This window comes from Belonocnema kinseyi, chromosome 3, assembly GCF_010883055.1.
Source record: "Belonocnema kinseyi isolate 2016_QV_RU_SX_M_011 chromosome 3, B_treatae_v1, whole genome shotgun sequence".
NCBI lineage: Eukaryota > Metazoa > Arthropoda > Insecta > Hymenoptera > Cynipidae > Belonocnema > Belonocnema kinseyi.
Window position 1 is genome coordinate 77,910,424 of NC_046659.1, and position 20,364 is coordinate 77,930,787.

Genomic DNA, 20,364 nt, shown 5'->3' on the forward strand with positions numbered 1-20,364 from the left:
TTATAGGGATGAAAGTATGAAGAGATGGGGTTCAGGAAAAAATAGTGTAAGGATAGGAATCAGGATATTTGAATGATGTCAAGTTTGATGGCTTGGATCTTGGATACATTTATTGTAAGACTTTATTAACAGGGTTTGAGATTCTCTTTACTGAGATCTTTCTTTGAATTTTATTGAGGCTATTTTCCAAATTTCAATAGGAGAGTAGGGAAAAAATTAATCATCGAGGACATTCCTGTTAGAGTTCTTGAAGGCACAAGAATTTATTTTGAGCAAATGCTCAGAATTTAAGTTTGAACAGAGCATTTAAGACATTTTATAGCATTTATTGTTTAAACAAGCATATAATTACTACATATATTTTTACAAAAACATTCTAGAGTCAAATAAACGTATAATTTTTTTAAATTTCAAAGTTGCTACAGATCAATTAATTTCAGAAATTATTGAAAAACTAAAGTTAAACTTAATTTTATTATTATGGTTGAAAATGGCGACTATTTGGTTGAAAATTAATCTCTTTTGGTTGAGAAATCAAACTATTTTGTTGAAAATCCATCTTTTTTTTGTTGATTTCAACTATTTTTAGTATAAAACTAAAATCGAAAATTTAACTCGTACATGTTTGGTTCAAAATTTATCTGATTAAATGGCAAAGTCAAATATTTGGTTAAAAAATCCTGTATTTGATGAAAAATTCAAATTTGTGGGAGAATATTTAAACTTCTTAGTGACTAATTCTCTTTCTTTTAGAAATTCAAATACTTGTTTGAAAATTCATTTCCTTTTGTTAAAAATTCATTTTGGGTGAAAATTCAGCTATTACTTAAAAATCCATCTTTTTTGTAAAAGAGTACTCTTATTAGTGAAAAACTTATCTTTTTAAATAAAAATTAATTTCTGTGGTTAAAACTTTAACTATTTTATTGAAAAATCGTTTCTTTTTTGCTTGCAAATTTATTTTACTACCTGAAAATTTAGGTATGTTATTTTTGGTCGAAAATTAAAATTTTTTTTTTAAATTATCATTTTAGTTGAAAAATCACTTTAACTATTCCATTTTTTGTAGAAAATTTACATTTTTTATAGGAATGTAATCTTTTTATTTAAGAAATGATCTGTTTTGTAGAAAATTGAACTATATAGTTTTTTGTTAAGAATTCATTTATTTGGTTCGAAAAAAAATCTTGAGTTAAAAATTCGTTTTTTTTTCTAAGAAATTAATCTTTCAAGTTGAAAATTCCACTATTTGGTCAAAAGTTTATATTTTTGGTTCAAAATTTATCACTCTGATTAAAAATTAATTTCTTTGGCAGAAAATTGATTTTTTGGGTTTAAATTGAAATATTTTGTGCAAAATTCACTTTGTTTTTGTTGAAAATTTATATTCTTAATTAAAAATTCGTGTTTTTGTTTCAAAATTAAAATATTTAAGGTAATGATTTATCATTTAATTGAAAATTCACTTTAACTATTTGATTTTTGTGTAAAATTGACCTTTTTTTAATAAAAATGTAATCTTTTTCATTAAAAAATGTTCTGTTTTGTAGAAAATTTAATTATTTTTTTTTAAGAATTCATTTCTTTAGTTGGAAACAAATATTTAGTTAATAATTCTTGATTTTATAGAAAATTAATCTATTGAGTTAAAAAATCCACTATTCGATCAAAAATTTACATTCTTGTTTGAAAAATTATAACTGTGAATAAAAATTAATTTGTTTGAATGAAAATTCGTTTTTTTTTAGTTCAAAATGATTTTTTTAATTGAAGTTGTAACTATTCCATTCTTGCTTAAAAATTTATATTTTTAGTTTAAACCTAATTAATTTTGCTGAAAACTCATTTTTTTTAATTTACTTCTCTAACTACAAATTGAATTATTCTAGTTTTCGTTTGTAAATTTATCTTTTGTTAGTTGAAAATTTATATATTTTATTGAAATTTAATCTTTTTGGCAGAAAATTGATTTTTTCGGCTTAAAATTGAAATATTTTGTGGAGAATTTATTTTTGTTGAAAATTGTAGCAACTATGAATAAGACACTGTTTAACTTAAATAATATGTTTTCTATTACTTTGACTTCTTTTATCATGCAAATTAAACGCCCTTTTATAATTTGAAGCGATAAATTTTCTCGCGAATTTAAAAGAATGTACTTATTATTAATAAATATAGAAATACGTTTTTTTAAATCCTAATTCAAAATGCTTATAAATGCTCATTAAATTCTCAGAGCACATAAAGATCGAGCATATTCGTGAGCATATTCTCATGCTTGTGAGGATTGTTCCGAGCACTCAAACTCTTTAGAACACTAATTTCTGCTGTCTATTTAAAAGAATAAATCCTATTTTTATTATTTTTGTATTTACAATTAATTTTTTCATTTTAGAGCCTTAATTGAAACTTATTTAATGTCTTTTAGTAATTTAATAAATTCAGTAATTTAGAAAAGGTTTGGGTTAATCAATAATGGGTTATTTTCAAATCCTGTTAATTTAAGAACTAATGATATTCTATCGCTCGTTAATAATCAATTGTGGTTACTCAAGCAATTGTTCCTACGCAGGCTCCTCGAGCGACAATAATTCCGAAGGGCCTTGAGAATAACTTTTAAATGTGAAAGTAAAGTAATCATTAATTTAATGCAAGTAATGCATTTTTTTAATGTCGATATATCTTCATAATTACATTTTATTAAGCCAAAAGTTAAGATTTTCATTTATTCGTAAGGCCTTTTGGTTCCAACGGTGCAAAATGCAGAGAAATGTGATTTGTCCAATAAAATCTCGAATATTTAATAAATGTCTTTTAAGTAAAATAAGAAATGAAGGAATTGCACAAAACTTTAAACACATGATAGTCTATAATAAAAAAATTCAACTGCTGAAAAATTGCTTCAGGAACAAAACCGGAAGACTTTGTTCCTGAAAAATTATATATTTTACCCATAATATATTGTGTCGATTATATTGATTATATTTCTCCTTTACAAAATTTTGTACACCCAGAAAATATTTTAAAATATTTTTGCGACGCAAAATATATTCTAAAAAAAATATTATAAACGATACTTAAAGTAATTTCACACAAAGTAGAAAATACATACAATACAATAATTATTCTGTTGATTTAAATATTGTTTTGCTCTATGGAAAATATTCTGATTGAAGATATTTAATACATAAATATTCTACGCAACAATTTTAGCTGTAAAACTTTCTACTCTATGGTTGAAAATTGAACTAGTTCGATGAAAATCCTTTTTATTTCTTGAAAATTAAACTATTTTGTTGAAAATTCGTATTTAAAAACATGACTTTTCTCAATTGAAAATTTAACTATTTCTTTTTTGGCAAAAAATCGATCATTTTCAGTGAACAAAAATTCAATTATTACATTTTTCTTTAAAAATTCTTTTATTCTGGTTAAAGATTGAAATATTTGGTTGAAAATTCGTTTATTATTTTTTGATGATAATTAATTTTTCAAGCTGAAATGGAACTACTTCAGTTTTTGTGTAAAATTGCTTGTTTTTAGTGGAAAATTTAACTATTTGGATGAAAATTCCTTTTTTTTTGTGCAAAAAATTAGTCTTCCTAATTGAAAATGCAACTACTTACGTGAAAGTTAAACTAATTTATTAAAAATTTTTGATATTAAATATTAACTATTACATTTTTTTTGGTTAAATCGTATTTTTGGATTGAAGATTGAACTATTTGGTTAAATACAATTGTTTTTGGTTGAACTTTAGTCTTTTTTGTTTTGACAATTAGAAAATTTGGATGAATATTTATCTATTCTGTTTGAAAATACATATTTTTGATCCTAAATTAATATTCTTTGTTTAAAATTCAATCACTTTGTTGAAAAATCACCTTTCTTAGTTGAAAATTTATCTTTTTGAGTGTAAGTAAACTATTTTCTAAGAATTCCACTTTGCAGCTTAAAAAGTAAATTCTTTCGTTAAGAATCCATCTCTTTTTGCAGAAAATTAATCTTTTGCAGTTTAAAATTCAACTATATTCTTGAAAATGCAATATAATCAGTATACTTTGTATACAATATATTTGTGTAGGAATTTAAAAATTACAATCAAAGTTAATTGAAAGTAGTTTTTGGAAATTATTTTCGAAATTTAATTTTTTTTATAAGTCTACAGCTAAGCCTACATCTAAATTTGTGTTCAAAAGTCTATAATAGAAATGTTCAAATAAATAGAGAATTGAAATTTGATATATCAAAAAAATTAATAAATTGACAGTGTTCGTAGGGTTAATTACTGTAAGAAAAAAATAATATTTTTTCTTTATAAAACACTGTTCGATCCAAAGTACAAAAAAAATTTTAATATATCAACGACTTTGAAACGTTGTTAAATCGATATTGTATCCACTCACTTCTGTATAATACACTTACGTACTTTAATGTGCGTTTAGTTTGTTAATCTAGAACAGCATAATTCGAATTTAAATCATAATCGAAATAAATAATTCAGTCATCAGCTGTTTTAATTTCAAGTGGACATTTCACATTTGTCTCGTGAAATTATTATAACCAATGTACATAATCTATATTTCAACTTTGTGAAATAATCCCTGAAATGGAATTATAATTTTAAAGTGTGCAAATCTTGGTGCTAATTTTTGTGTTTCCTTAATTCATACAGTGATTTTTAAAAATGGCAAATGCGGTCCAGTGTATACAATTGCAAAAGGTTAGCCGATGTATATATTTTGTAATTCTATATCACAGGTTTCTTATCAGGATTAAGTACAATCTAGAATTTCTATCGATGCAAACTTCCAGCGAAAACAATTTGGTTTAGTCTTATAGTTTTATTTAATAACAGGGTGTCTATCCTACCTGGAAAATATCGGAGACCTAGAATAGTCAGGGAATTTTTATATAGCAGAAAAAAACCTGGAAATGTCGGAATTTTTTTTTAAGCCAGGGAATTTTTTTTAGAGCGTGCTTAATTTTTCTTAAATTGCAATATAAAATTGAATAATGATTCTTCATTTGTAAAAGTAGCTTTATATTGTTGTATTTAACTATTTTGTTGAAAATTCTTTTTTTTTATTATTTCAAATTAATTTTCGTAACTGAAAACTTAACTATTTTATTTTTGATTGAAAATTGATCGTTTTTAGTTTAAATTTCTAGTATCTTGTTGAAAATTAATGTAGTTTGTTAAGAAATTTTTCTTTTAATATAAAATTCTTCTTTTTAGTTGAAAAGTCAACTCATACTTAACAGTATTTTTTCAAAAATAAATTAAACTATTTTTGGTTAAAAATTCAAATATTTTTTGCTTGAAATATCAACTACCACACGTTTTTTTCAGAATTCATCTTTTTGGAATGAAAGTTTTATTACTTGGTTGAAATTTAAACTCTCTTGTTAACATTTCTTTAGTTTAAAATTAATCATTTTATTTGAAAATTTATCTTTTAAAATATAATCTATTTTGTTGTTTTAATATTCAACTATTTGATTTAAAAATGCATCATTTTAGTTAAAAATTCATAATTTTGTTTGAAAATATAACTATTCTTTTTTTCGGATTAGATTTATTTGGTTAAAAATGATTATTATTAAATAATTCTCTTGGATTAAACATTAGTTTGTTTTTTTACTACAAATTTAACTATTCATTTAACTATTCAACTGAAAGTGTAACTATTCCGATTGAATATTCCATTATTGTATTTGAGAATTTATAAATTTGTTTGAAAATGTATCTATTTTTTAAATATTTTTTTCTGGTTAAAAATGATTATTTAAAAAAATTTAAAGTTCAACTATTCCAATTGAATATTCCATTATTTTTGTTGAAAATTCATCTCTTGGTTAAGCATAAATTTTTTAACTGAAAATTGAAATATTCAATTTTTGGTAGAAAATTAATCTTTTTGTTTCAAAATTAATCTTCTTGTTGGAAAATTCATTTTTTTTTTGTTGAAAGTTCAAGTATTTCAGTTATATGTTCATAAATTTATAATTTTAGTGGAAAATTTATCACTTCGAAAATTTTTTTTTAGAGACAAATTCAACAAATTATATGCTTTTATTATTATTTAATTATTTGATGGTGAATATATTTAAGAATATATTGCAATATAATTTTTCAAAGCTGTCTAAATTAAATACATTATTTGAATTCCTAGAAACTGAAAAAAATTATTTATAATAAACTCGCGAAACTGTATACATATTCTAAGACGATTGTTATAAACAAGTCCAAATATTCGAATGTCTCTATACTATCGAAAAATATGGATAAAATATGAATTTTTCAGTGAATTTTTTCCAGGAGTAGACACCCTGGCTAAACTTGAAACATGTTTGATACATTTTCAAGGAAAATTCTATACATTGTACAGCCAGCGATTTATTGTTTGTCGTCGTCTTTGATTGTTCACAATCAATAAAAAATGTATTACATAAAACTAAGTCTTTGATTATTGATTTTAATTTATGTTATTTGGAATTAAATTGTTTTATTTTACTTTGATTTAATTTGGACATTATAGTACCAAAACTTGATTGGTAACTTTTTAAATTAAATTTTACGTTTATTTCTCAGACTGAGCTGTACAGACACAATTCAGGGGGAGATGTTCAGAAATGTTATCGAAGACCTGTAATGCCTTTTTTGGATTTGGGTGTTTCGAAATTTAAATTGTCAAGCCATTTGGAACAAAAATCTGTTGAAGAAACCCTACGAAATGCAGAAATGCAACGTAATATGTTACCATCAAGATTGGAATATGTTCAAAATAGGGGAACTCAAACCGATTATAGAGAGAATGAGACTCAAACATCTCCATGGGAACCGTCTTATAAAATATCCCCAGGTACCATTTAGTTATGAATTAATTTGTTTATAAAGTTTTCAAGCTTTTATTTCAAATATTAGGAGTAATTTTTCAAATTGAAGTTTTTTTATTATTATTTCGAAAAAATTAAACTAATGTTTTTTTTTCAACTTTGTTGTTAAGGTAACTTTTTTCCCCTTTGCCTTTAAACTTACTTTCAAACGCCTTCGCTTATTGGATAAAATTATATATTCGTCATCTCAAAAATTGAAATTTCACAAGATTTTGAAGACTTCGAAAAATATCAAGGTATTTTAAACAAATTTCAAGATCACTCGCAGGTTTTTAAAGTATTTCAGGGGATTTATATGGATTATATCAAACCTACACGATTTTATAAGATATTCGAGGACTTTAAAAACTTAAAAAAATTAAATAGATTTCAAACGGTTTGAAAGATTTTAGGGTATTTGATCCAATACCAAGGAATTTCAAACATTTTTAGGGATTTTAGGGAATCTCAAAGACTTTGTGGAAAATTTGAGGGTTTTTAAAATATTTAAAAATATTCCAAGATGTGCGGGATTTAAATATATAAGGGATTCACAATTTTTTAAAGAATTTGAAAGAATATAGTGTATTTTAAAAGTTTTTGAGGAATTTTATGAGATTTTAGAAGATTTTGAGTAATTCTAAAATATTGGACAATTTTACAATATTTTATAGATTTCTAGTGATGTAAAATAATTTAAGTTTTTCCCCGAGATTTCAGAGGACTTCTACAGAATAAAAAAAATCAGTGAATTTCCACAATGGCAAAGATTCCATAGCTTTTAAGATATTCAAAAAGATTTAATCATTTTTGAAAGAGCTTTAAAAGATATTAAAGATTTGACGATGTACGGGATTTCATAACGGTTAAGGTTTAAATTTTTTTTTAATTTTGAGGAATATAGGGTATTTTTAAAATTTTAGAGGAATTTAAAAAGATTCCAGAAGATCTAAAAGATTTCGAAGATGCTCAGGAAACACAGAATTTCAATAAACTTGAAATAATACAACTCCTGTTAGATTTCAACCGATTTTAAAACTCTTAGCGCACTATAAAAGATTTGAAAGCCTTTAGGGAAAATAATTTATGTATTATTAATATGAAGGTTATTTTTATTAATAATTTTATTAATATTACAATTTTGTAGAGTTGTTTATACAATATTTTTTCTAGATCAACCAATCATGGGTTAGTTATAAAAATTATAATAAAACATCAAAATTATATCAAACTTAAAATATATATATAAATATATATTAAAGGAATTTAAAAATCTTAATTTGTTCAAATGTTTCTCATTTTTAAAATAATCGCATCGGAATATGTATGGTGTGCATGTAGTTTCGCGAGTTTATTATAAATAATATTTTTGTTTTGTTTCGGGGGACTACATTAATATGTTTAATTTAGAAAGCCCTGGAAAATATTAGAACATGTTCTTAAATATATTCACCATCGAATAATTAAATAATAAAATAGTAATAAAAAGGTAATTAATAATTTCTTGAATTTGTCTCTAAAGTTCAGGAACTTCAATAAAAATTCAAACAAATGTTTATTTCATTTCCTTATACTTACGATTCAGTGCATCTTTAAGTAAAATTATCGTCGGTATTATAAATTCAATAAAATTTTAATTGCTTCAAATTTAGTTTTCAGTCCAAAATGGAATAGTCGAATTTCATTGATTTTTTTTGTTTTTCATTAGTTTTTTGGGATTTTACGGAATTATAGTGTATTTCAAAGACTTCTTCATTTTTAAGGACTATTTAAAAGATATTAGTGATTTTAAGATGTTTTACTGGATTTTACTCGATTTTTGTGGAATTTCATAAGTTTTAAGGGATTTTGTAAACTTCTAGGAATCTCAGAGGATATTAACAGAATAAAAAAAAAAGATTTTCAGTGGATTTTAACAGATTTCAAAGGTTTTAAAGCTTTTAGTGTATTTAAAAATAGGATTTCAAAATAAATGAAAATATTCTGTACGATTATAAGGAATTTCTGGAGATATTAAGGATTAAAAAATTTTTGAATTATTTTCAGGGATTTCTGAGAATTTCAAAAGAATTAAAAAAAATAGTGGATTTAAACAGATGGTAAAAATTTCATAGCTCATATGATATTTTAAAAGATTTATCAACATTTCTGAACATTTCAAGATTTTCAAGAGATTTCAAAGGATTTTATAAGATTTTTTGGGATTTTACGGGATTTTAGAGAATTTCAAAAATGTCATCATTTTGAATGAATTTTAGAAGATATGAAATATTTAAAGATGTACAGAATTTCACAAGAGTTAAGGGATATACATTTTTTTATAGAATTTTAGAGAAAATGTAGTATATTTTAAAAGATTTTAAGAAAATTTTACAATAATTGAGGGATTCATAGGTTTTTAAAGAAATTAAAAGATTCCATACATTTCATAGATATTAAAGGATTGTCAGAATTTGAGTTCGTTCCAGGGATTTCAGAGGATCTGAACAGAATTAAGAAAATCTAAATTTTAGTGAATTTCAACATATTTTAAAGATTTCAAAGCTTTTAGGTTATTTTAGAAGGTTTCAAGAAAATATCAAATATTTCGAGGGATTTTAAACGGCCTTATTAGATTTTTTTGGAAGTTTAAAATATATTAAAAATTTCAAGATTTTTTATTCGATTTTTGTGGGATTAGGTTCTAGGGATTTCACCAAATTTAAGGCATTTCATCAATTTCAAGGGATTAATATTCATAGAATTTAATGAGATTTCGTAGGGTTTCAAAAAATTTCAAAGGATTTAAAAAATGTATCCAGATTTTAAATGATATTAAAAAAATGTCTAGAAATTCAAACGGATTTCAACGGATTATAAGGTATTTAAAGAAATTTATCATTTTTCGGGAACCTCAGAAAATCTCTTCATATTTCAGAGATTCTTCAAGGATTTCAATCGATTTCAAAGCTTTTAGAATATTTAAAAATACTTCAAGAATTTGCGGGAAATATCAAATATTTGAAAGGATTTCAAAGGGCTTTATTAGTTATTGTGGGGATTTTATAAATTTCAAGTGATTAAGATTTCATAGAATTTAGCGAGATTTTAACATTTCGAGGGTTTCAAATAATTTCAGGAAATTTCAAAGAATTTTAAAATGGTATCCAGGATATAAATGAAGGATTCTTGAAGGATTTCAACGGATTTCAATGCTTTTAGGGTATTATAAAAGATTGTAAAGAAATTTACGCGATTTTATAGGAGTTGAACTTTGTATAAAAGATTATAAAAATATGTAAACCGTTAATGTAATATTAAAAAAAAATGGTGTGTCACTCTTTTCCTATTATTTTTCAACATTTATGATACTATTGACACTATTGTGAATTTATCAAACGAGTCTAAGGCCTGATTAAGCTAAAGATGTTAAATTAATTACTATAATTCAGTACGTAAATATTGTTAAGGTCATAACCCGGAAGTGCTGGCATTGGCACATTTAACATGGAAAGAAGGACTCCCAGTTGGGATGCACGAAGTAGAAATAATTAACAGGATGAGAATCAGAAGAGCCTGGGAATCAATTCTTCCTCCGATGGATTCTGAAACTAATATTAAACTTCGAGCAAGCATCATGACAGCTTTGGAAGCTGACCATTGGTCTTTTAGAGAAGCTGTGAGTATTATTTAATCTCAGAATTAAGAACATCAGGGAAAAGTCAAGAATTTTACAAAAAGTTTGCAATCTTCAGGAAATTTCTAAAAGAGGCACTTTAAATAAATTCCAAGGGTAATAAATTTGAAATTCATTTATTCTGTTTATAAAAGATTCTAAACTAAAAAGTTTACACGATTAATATTCTGTTCTTTCAATATTAATTGTCAGGGAAACTGTATAATATTCTTTTCAATAGTTTATTTTTCTTGTATTTCTATTTCGATTTGCTATTTCTTCCTTCTGACGATTATATTTTTAGATAAAATTTTTATTATTTGGTGGAAATTCAAATTTTTTGTTAAAGAGTAATCATTTTTGGTTTAAAAATCAACTTCTTTCATTGAAAATTCATATTTTGGCGTTGAATGTTCAACTGAAATCCTTGTTAGTAGAAAATGCTTCTTTTTGATTTAAAAATTGATCTATTTTAGTAGAAATGTTTATATATATTTGGCTAAAAATGCAAATGTTTATTTGAAAATTTTATCTTATTATTTATATATTTTTTTATTAAAAATTATCTTTTTTCGCTCGAAATTTTAATTAAAAAATTTGAAAGTTCAACTACTAGGGTAAAAGTTTCACAACTTTCTTAAAAATTAATTTTTTTGTTTCATGATAAATCTCTATGGTTGAAGGTGTAACTACTTTGTTGTGAATTCGTCTTTTTTCTTCAATTAATTTTTTAAAAGTAAAATTTAATTATTCTATTTTGGGTTGAAAATTTATTTCATTAGGTGGAAAACTAATCTCCTTAGTTTGAAATTTCCTCTTTATTGGTTAAAAATGCAAATGATTAGTTAAAAATGATTCCGAAAAATTATCGTTTTTAGTCAAAAATTCAAATAATTGTTTGAAAATGCGTTTCCTTTGTTGAGAAATCATCTTTTTGGTAGAAAATTAATCTTCCAGTTGAAAATACGTATTTTTGGTTTAAAAATGCATTTCTTTTGATATAAATTTGATTTTTTTGTTTGTTAAAAATTCAACTTTTTGTTGAGAAGTCATCTTTGTAGGTCTATAATTCAACAATTTGGTTAAAAGTGCAACTATTTTGTTGAAAATTTAAGTTTATTTTGACAGAAAATTCGTCTATTTGGTTTGAAAACTAATTTTTTGTTGTTGAAAATTAATCTGTTTTGGTAGAATTCATGTATTTTTTTATTGTTAAAAATTGTAATATTTTTTACTGGAAATATCTAATATTACATTACTGATTGAAAATTGAATTACTTGGTTGAAGGTTGAATCACTTTTTGAGAAAAACATTCTTCGTTGTTGAAGATTCATCTCTTTGGATGAATATTAATTTTTCTTTTGTTAACAATTGATTTGTTTTACTGAAAATTTAACTATTTCAGTTGCAGATTCATTATTTTATACATATTAGTTAAAAATTTATTGCGAATTCATTTTTTTCATTTATCTTTTTTTAAACTGAAAATTTAATGATTTTATTTTCGATTAAATCTTTATCTCTTTTACTGACAAACTAATCTTCTGGGTTTGGAACTTCTTATTTATTGGTTAAGAATGCAAACATTTAGTTGAAATCAAATTTTATGATCAAAATTTATATTTTCAGGATTGAAAATTCAACTTTTTTACAGGAAGTTCGTCTTTTGATTTGGAATTTCAACAGGTTAGGTGAATTTCTTTCTTTCTTGGCTGAAAAATCGTTATTTATTGAAAATTCGAATTTTTTGTTGAAAATTCATACTTTTTAATTAAAAATTCAACTATTTGTTCGAAAATCCATGTGCATTGTTGAAAATGCATCTTTTTAGGCAGAAAATGATTCTTCTAAATTGAAAATTCATCTTTTTGTTGATAAAATTTATTTCTTATGGTAGAAATTTGATTTTTGTTGTTTTTAATGCAATTATTACATTTTTTGTTTAAAATTCATTTTGTTGTTGTTGAAAATTCAACGATTTGGTTAAAAATACAAGTATTTTGTTGCACGTTTAATTATTTTTTTGAAACTGCAACGGGTTTAGGTTGTAATTTAATCATTTTTATTTGAAAATTAATACTTTGTAGGGGGGAAATTCAAGTATTTGGTTAAAAATACAACTATTTTGTTGAAAATACGATTATTTTTTTTGGAAAATTCAAGTTTATTTGGACAGAAAATTCGTCCTGTTGGATAAAAAAACTCATCTTTTTTTTGTTAAAAATTCAATTGTCGTTAACAAGATTCCATTTATTGGTTAAATATTCAACTTTTATTGGTTGAAGTTTAATTTTTTTATCATCAAAGCTCAATGTAATTGTTTGTAGGTTGAATATTCAACAATTTCGTTAAAAGTTGAACTTTATTGTTTAAAATTATTCTATTTTTCATCGAACATTAAACTATTTTGTTAAAAATTCGTCCTTTTGGATTGAAAATTCATCATCTCTGGTAGAAAAGTAATCTTTTTTGGTCGAAATAAATCAATTTTTAATTTTATTCTAAAATGGTTTTATTCCAATTATGAAAGATTTTATTTATATTTGTAGTCAGGAAAAATGAAAAGTTGCTTAGGAAAAAATCGGGAAATATTTTCTTTAAAAAAATAATCCTAATAATTTGATATCAATTATTTTAAGGAGATTGATTTTATAATGAATATGCGAATGGACCTAGCCCAGAAAGTAATGGAAAATAGAAACTACAAGTGGGATGAGAAAAGAAAAGATCGTTTTAGAAAACTCGGCAGTAATTTAAGCCAAAGACGGGATAAGGAAATACAAAATATAAGGCAAAAGTTTGGACGAGAGCTTCGCAAATTGTCCATGAAGCATCGTTGTAAAACGGGGAAAAAATACAAATGCCAGGATATTATAAAACAACATGCAGATCGAGCTTCTGAATTGTACGCACCACAAATGCGATTTGGTGAAAATCCTCAGAGACGTCATGAAGTTTTTCTAAAGAAGTTTTTTCGAGAGGATTTCATTGATAGTAGGCTCAAAAAATTGATCAATCATTTTCATGTCTCAATTTTATTTATTTTTCGGACTTCAGGGATCACAGCTTTTCAGTAGTGCAATTTTAGGTATAAAGGGGATTTAATTTATTATTAATAACTTACCATATCATATGGGTATCTTGTGAATCTCGTTTCTGGTCATTTTTGTAAAAACACATTTTTTAGCTAGCTTTAAAAAATTTGTTGAACACTTCAGCACTTTCTACTGGTGAAAATACATCAGGAAAAAATTTTAGAAAATCGAAAACTGAAAAATTGGTAAACAACAGCATTGCAAAATGATCATGTTTTAATTTTTTTAAAGTGTATTCTTTTTCAGTATCGAATCCTGAGCTCTAAGTTTTTTTTAAGTAATCTAGAAAGGCATAATTTCACGAAAAAAAAATACGGAGAACCCTACTTTTTCTCTTTTTGTTTCTTTAGACGTTTAACTTTGTTTCTAATATATTTTTATCAACTGAAGGCTCTCAGATGATGAAAAAAATTTTATGTCAGAGAAGAATGTAGTGTAAAAAAACATAAATTAAAAAAATTATTGCTGACATGTCAAAACAAGCCATATAATAATCAAATTCAAATTAATTATGCTCAAGCAGAGAGTTATAATATACGCTGTTTTTTCGCATATTATTTTTTTACTGGCTATTCCCTATTCTCCTCTTTTCCCCTTTTTCTCGTTTTTTTTGTTTCTAAAATGTGTACTAAATTAATAAAACCCAATACGAAAATTCAAACTTCTTATTGGTTGAAAATATAATTATTTTGTTTAAAATTCGACAATTTTGATAGTCGTCCCTTTTTGTGAGAAATTCATCTATTTTCCTAGAAAATTCAACTATTAGGTTGAAAATTTAACTTTTTTTTGTTTGCTAAAAAGTCATAATTCCGGATCTGAAATTCTATTATTTTTTCAGAAAATTTGTCTTTTTGGCTTCAAAATTCGAAAATTTTGTTTTTCTTTGTTGACCGAAAAATCAGTTTTTGTTGAAAATTCAAATTTGCATGTTTAGTAGATTTCTTTGTTTACTTTAAAGTTCAACAATTGGATTGCCGTTTTTTAAATCAAAAACTCAAATATTTGTTTAAAAATTGAATTTCTTCGTTAAAATTTTTTTTTTGTGGTTGAAGATTCATAATTTTAGTTGGAAATTCATCTATTTCGTTGGAAATGAACCTATTTTTATTAGAAAATAATCTTTTTGGGTTCTCAATTTATTTATTTCGGTAGAAAATCCAACCATTGAAATTCTCTTTCATTGAAAATGAACTTATTTTGTTAAAAAATTCATCTTTTTAGGTTAAAAATTAACTTTTTTGTTGAAAATAAATTTTTCCCTATTAAAATTTCAATTATTTTATAGAAAACTCTTTCTTTTTGCTTTAAAATTTAACAATTTCTTTTACATTTTTTCTTTCTTGACTGTAAAATCTTTTTTATTTGGAAGAATCAACCATTTTGTTGAAAAACTCTTTTTTTATGAATTGAACTATTCTTGATTTAAAATTAAAATCTGTTTGGTGCGAAATATCAAAACCATTCAATTTTTCTTTGAGAATTCATATTTTTGGTTGAAAAATTAATTTTTGGTTTGAAGATATTTAATTCTAGCTAAAGATTCACCTCTGGTTGAAAATTGAACTATTTTGTTTAAAATTAGTTTTTAAGTAGAAAAATCAACTCCAGGTGGTTAAATATTCAGCCATTTGGTTGGTTCTAAATTAATTATTTTAACTTAAAATGGAAATAATCCATTTTTTTAAATTAGTGATCTTTGTGAGTTGAATTTTAAACTATTTGGTTGAAAATTATTATATTTTGTTGTAAATTCATCTTCTTTGAAGAAAATTATTCTATTTATTTGAAAATTCATATTATGCTCGGGTTTAAAATTTAACTGTTTCGTACAAAATTAAATTTTTTATTTAAAATTTTATTTCTTTTGGTAAAAAAGTCATCTTTTTTGAAGACTATTCAACTATTTGTTGAAAATTCAACTGGCTTGTAGACAATGCGTATTTAACGTTGAAAATTTCAATGGTTTGATAGAAATTGAATCTTTTAGGTGTAGTGTTCAACTATTTGGTTAAGAATTCCTTTTTTATTGTTAAAAATTCAACTTTTCTATTGAAAATTTATCTGTATGGCTTGAAAATTCCAAAATTTGTTTGAAAAACAAACTGTTTTGTTGAAAAGTCGTATTTTTGGGATGAATTCAACTATTTTTTTATTTTAAATTAAAATCCATTTTGGCTGATAGATCAACATTTTTATTTATGTTGAAAAATTAATCTTTGTAGGTTGAAAATTGAACTGCATGATAAAAAATTAAACTGCTTTGTTCAACATTTATTTTCCGGCTGAAGATTCATCATTTTATTTGAAAATTTGCCTTTTTAATTAAACATTCAATTATTTCGTTAAAAATGTATCTATTTTATTGAAAATGCAATATTTTTACTTGAAATGTTAGAAATTTGAAGCGTTCCAATTTTCATTTAATATTAGTACCTACATTAATTTTATTTCAAAGAATTTATTTCTCTCCTTTCGTGAAAAATCTCGTTATTCCCTCTGCGTGTAAAACATTTTGGTCTGTGAAGCTTGTACATATGTTTATTTATTTCCAACTAGAAAATTGATGTATTATATTTGAAATATATAAAATTATCAAATAAATCGTTCAGGAAATATTTGAAATTCGTATAATAAAAAAGAATCTCTTTCAAAAAGTCTTGTTTTCCAATGTCTTGAGTTTCTGTTTACAACTCTTAAGAAATGAATCGAAGCCTTATAAAAAAGGGGGAAAGGGGAAAAATTAAATCAAAATTCTCGAGTTTAGGTATTTTAGAAAATTTTTTTTTATTTTATTGGAAAAATGGGTATGATGTGAAGAAGCGGACGGACTGTGATCCCTAAGGTATAGCTTTTTTCTAAAATAATTTTTCAATACTGCCAAAATTCTGTTCAAATAATTTATAGAAGATTGTCATCAGGAGCCGAAAAGGTAGATACAAGACCAAAAAACTTGCCAACAATAAAAGAATTGAAATCCATAAAACCAAAGGCCAAACCGGAAGAGTTGTGCACTCGAGAGACGAGATGGAATGATCAGAAATTGGAAGAACTCTATGAAGAATTGAAAAGGATCAGATTAAATGTAGAGCCAGTTGAGTCGACACATTTTTTTGAACGAAAGCCAAAACTACAAAATGTTCCATCGACGCCTTTGAGAGTTGGAGAGAAGAATATTGAAAATGTGTTGGATCAGTCTGCTGTCTTAATTCAAAAAACAGTCAGAGGCAGAGCGATTCAGTTCATGGTAATTAAAATTGACAAAAAATCAAACAAAAAATTAGTTTAAAAAATGAATAAAGATGTAATTATTGATTTCAGATGTTTGAAGGTCGAGAAAGGTGTCGAGAATTAATCAAAGAACTTCGATCAACTCACGCTCTTCAACATCACGACAAAAAGTCCCTCCACAAGGAAAAAACGAAAATTTTGAGTTTGCAGCATGAGGAAAATTTCAGAACGAAGCAGGAGAATCGCTTGAGTGAAATTCTGAGTTCTCTGGAAGGCAAGGCAGTTTCAGGAATGCTGGATTTCTTAAGCAAAGTTTGTTGCAACATATCTTTTTTTTAAATTTCATATGAAGGGGAAACACTACGTCTTAAAAAATTTAAATTGTAATTATTTTAGGTGTATTTATGATTTTAATTAATGATTATCTACTTTTCATTTTCATTTTCATTTAAAAAAATTAATTTGAACTGAAAAAAGGAATCTTCAACAAAATAGTTAAATTATTCAAACAAAGGGATGAGTTTTTAACCGGAAAAAAAGTTTTTGTTACAAAGTAAATCAACTTTCATCCAGGTAGTTGAGTTTTCAACTAAAAAAGAAAATTATTCAACCATAAATGGAATAGTAAAATTTTCGGTTAGAAAAATAATTTTTTACCCAATTAAAAATAGATTTTTCAACAAACAAGATGGGTGTTTAAAAAAGCTAAATTTAACAAAGTTCACAGTTCAACCTTCAACCAACTGTAGTGGCATTTTAAAAAAATGATGTTAATTACAAATAAAAAACCCGAAGTATTTCTTAGGTAAGATTTCTCTTTCTAATTATTTTTTTAAAACATGCTAACTGAAACATTTTTGGGTGTTGAGATTTCTTTTTATAATATTAAATACATTGTTTTATTATTTTTAATTATTTTAAAACAGTGGAAAATCCATAAAATTCTTTGAGATTATGTGAAATCTTATTAAAATTTTTTTAGTAATGGCTTAAAATCTTCAACATTTCTTCAAACCTCTTAAAATCTAGTATAATATCTAGTACAATGTTGATGGAAATCTTACCAAATCCTTTTCAGTCCTGTGAAATAATTGAAACCCCTTAAAATCCTCAAACATCTATTGAAATCTTATATAATCCCTTCAAGTTTTCAAAATCTTATTAAAAAACCCCTAGCATTTTTCGAAATTCGTGATAATACCGTGATATCTCTTTAAATCCCTAAAAAATTGCAAATCTTTTGAAGTCCACTGAAACCTTAAAAAACCTCTTAAATCCCTTTAAATCTTGAAAGTCCCATTAAATCCCCTGATATCCTTTAAATTCCGAGACAATACTTCGGTAACTCTACAAGGCGGAAATTTGGCTCTCCAGGATGCCTATGGGGCATTTCTAGGATATTCAAATATTCAAAGTAGGATATTAAAATTTTTATATATCCCACGGACATTTGAATATCCCAGAAACATTCAATAAATATCCGAGATATCCTATTTTCTGAGGGAAATTTCGAAATTATTTATTTGGATGTTCCCATAAAACTAGGGGTTGAGAACAAAATAAATATGATTTAAAAAATAAGGGCCACTTCTTCTATACTCTATTAAAAGTTTTGTATTTAAAAATATTTTTTTAGGAATTGTTGAGGCTTCAAGATGAACGAAGAGCGCATGCTTTTGCATTGCTTGCCGAAAGAGAAAGGGCTAAAAGAGAAACCGCAGAAGCTGGAAGAAGACAAGTTGAACGTCATCGACGAAGAGAATTGGACGAAATTTTCAGACAAATGGTTAAAGTCAATCAGGATTCGGTGGAAACGTATCTCGAAGATATTATCAAGGAAGGAATTGATTGGGTTTCTGAAAAAGAAGCTAAAGAATATGTTATGACTCTAGCTGATAAAATAGATAGGGTTTCAAAATACGCTGCTGCAAAGTAAGTTTTGAATTTTGGATGAATTATTAACAAAATAGTTTAGTTTTCTGCCAAATAGTTCAAGTTTCAACCAAAAATAGAATAGCTACATTTCCAGATAAAAAAAATTTTAACAAACACGCAAACGAATTTCCAACAAAATGGTTAATTTTCTAATAATTAGTTTAATTTTCAACAAACTAATTTAATTTTCGTCCAAAGTAGTTAAATTTCCAACCAAAAACATAAATTTTTAACAACAAAAAAGTTAATTTTAAACCAAAGAGTTTAATTTTCTACAAAGTTGTTGAATTTTGTTCCTGGAAATATAAATTTTCAACAAGAAAGTTTATTTATTACCAAAGAGTTGAATTTTCAATGAAAACTATAAATTTTCGACAAAAGCAGATTGATTTTCAACCAAGATGTTGCATTTTTAACAAAAAAGAATTAATTTTAAACTGCAAATATTAATCTAAGACAAAACGGTTGAATTTTCTAATAATTAGTTTAATTTTCAAGCAACTAATTCCATTTTCGTCCAAAGTAGTTGAATTTCCAAGCAAAAACATGAGTTTTCAACAAAAAAGTTAATTTTAAACCAAAGAGTTTAATTTCCTACAAAGTTGTTGAATCTGGAAATATAAATTTTCAACAAAAAAGTTTATTTACGACCAAATAGTTGAGTTTTCAATTAAAACAATGAATTTTCAACCAAAACAGATTAATTTTTAATCAAGAAGCTGCATTTTTAACCAAAAAGAATGAATTTTAAACTCCGAAGATTAATTTTATATAAAAAAAAGATCAATTTTTTTAAACAAAAAAATGGAATAATTACGTTTTCGGGGAAGAAAATTAATTCTCAATAGAAAAAATAATTTTTAGTAAAGTAGTGTAATTTTCAAATAATGATATTTTCAACCAGAATAATGATTTTTAACCCAGAGATGGATCTTTAACTAATAAAATTAATTTTTAACAAATTGCATGAATTTTAAACTAAATAGTTGAGTTTTAAACTAAAAAATATCAATTTTAAACCTACAATGAAATAGTTAAATTTACAATTAAAGAAAAAAGAATTTTTAACAGAGAATTTTTAACAAAGTATTTCGACTTTTAAACAATTAGATTAACCTTCCCCGATGTATTTGATTTTTTATCTAATAAAGATGGATTTTAAACTATGTAATAGTTGATACAACAACCACAAAATATTTCGATTTATAATAAAAAACAGATGAATTCAACAAAAAAAAAACGAATTTTCACCCCAAATAAAAGAAATTACGACTACAAGCGATTTTTTAGGCAAGAAAGAAAAAAACTTGTAAATAAAAAAGACGAATTTTCAACAAGAGTCCAATTTTCAATAGTTCAATTTTATCAACAAGATGGATCTTCAACCAATAAAATTAATTTTTAACAAAGCACCTCAACTTTCAGCAAATTAGCTAAGTTTTCTATAAAAAAAATACGAATTTACAATAAAATACCAGGTGTATACATATGAAACCGGTATTGCCATTTAGCGGCCAGTAGGCACACTTGTAGGCACTGTCGGAACTTACCATTTGTGCTAATTGGCG

The 20,364-nt window shown here is 24.9% G+C and overlaps 1 protein-coding gene across 2 annotated transcripts in view; it reads left to right on the forward strand.

Annotated features, from left to right (window-relative positions):
* Positions 1-12: 12 nt before the first annotated feature.
* The window catches only part of LOC117169411 (cilia- and flagella-associated protein 91-like), a 23,929-nt gene continuing 3,577 nt past the window's right edge, over positions 13-20,364 (forward strand). The window contains exons 1-7 of one of the 2 annotated variants that reach the window (XM_033355781.1): positions 13-46; positions 6,596-6,866; positions 10,329-10,537; positions 13,175-13,529; positions 16,552-16,877; positions 16,952-17,173; positions 18,498-18,793. In XM_033355781.1, coding sequence (XP_033211672.1) covers positions 17-46; positions 6,596-6,866; positions 10,329-10,537; positions 13,175-13,529; positions 16,552-16,877; positions 16,952-17,173; positions 18,498-18,793 — 1,709 coding nt within the window. In that variant the 5' untranslated portion in view covers positions 13-16. Of the gene's footprint in view, positions 47-4,070; positions 4,724-6,595; positions 6,867-10,328; positions 10,538-13,174; positions 13,530-16,551; positions 16,878-16,951; positions 17,174-18,497; positions 18,794-20,364 lie in introns of those variants that run through there. The other variant, XM_033355780.1, reaches the window with a different exon arrangement.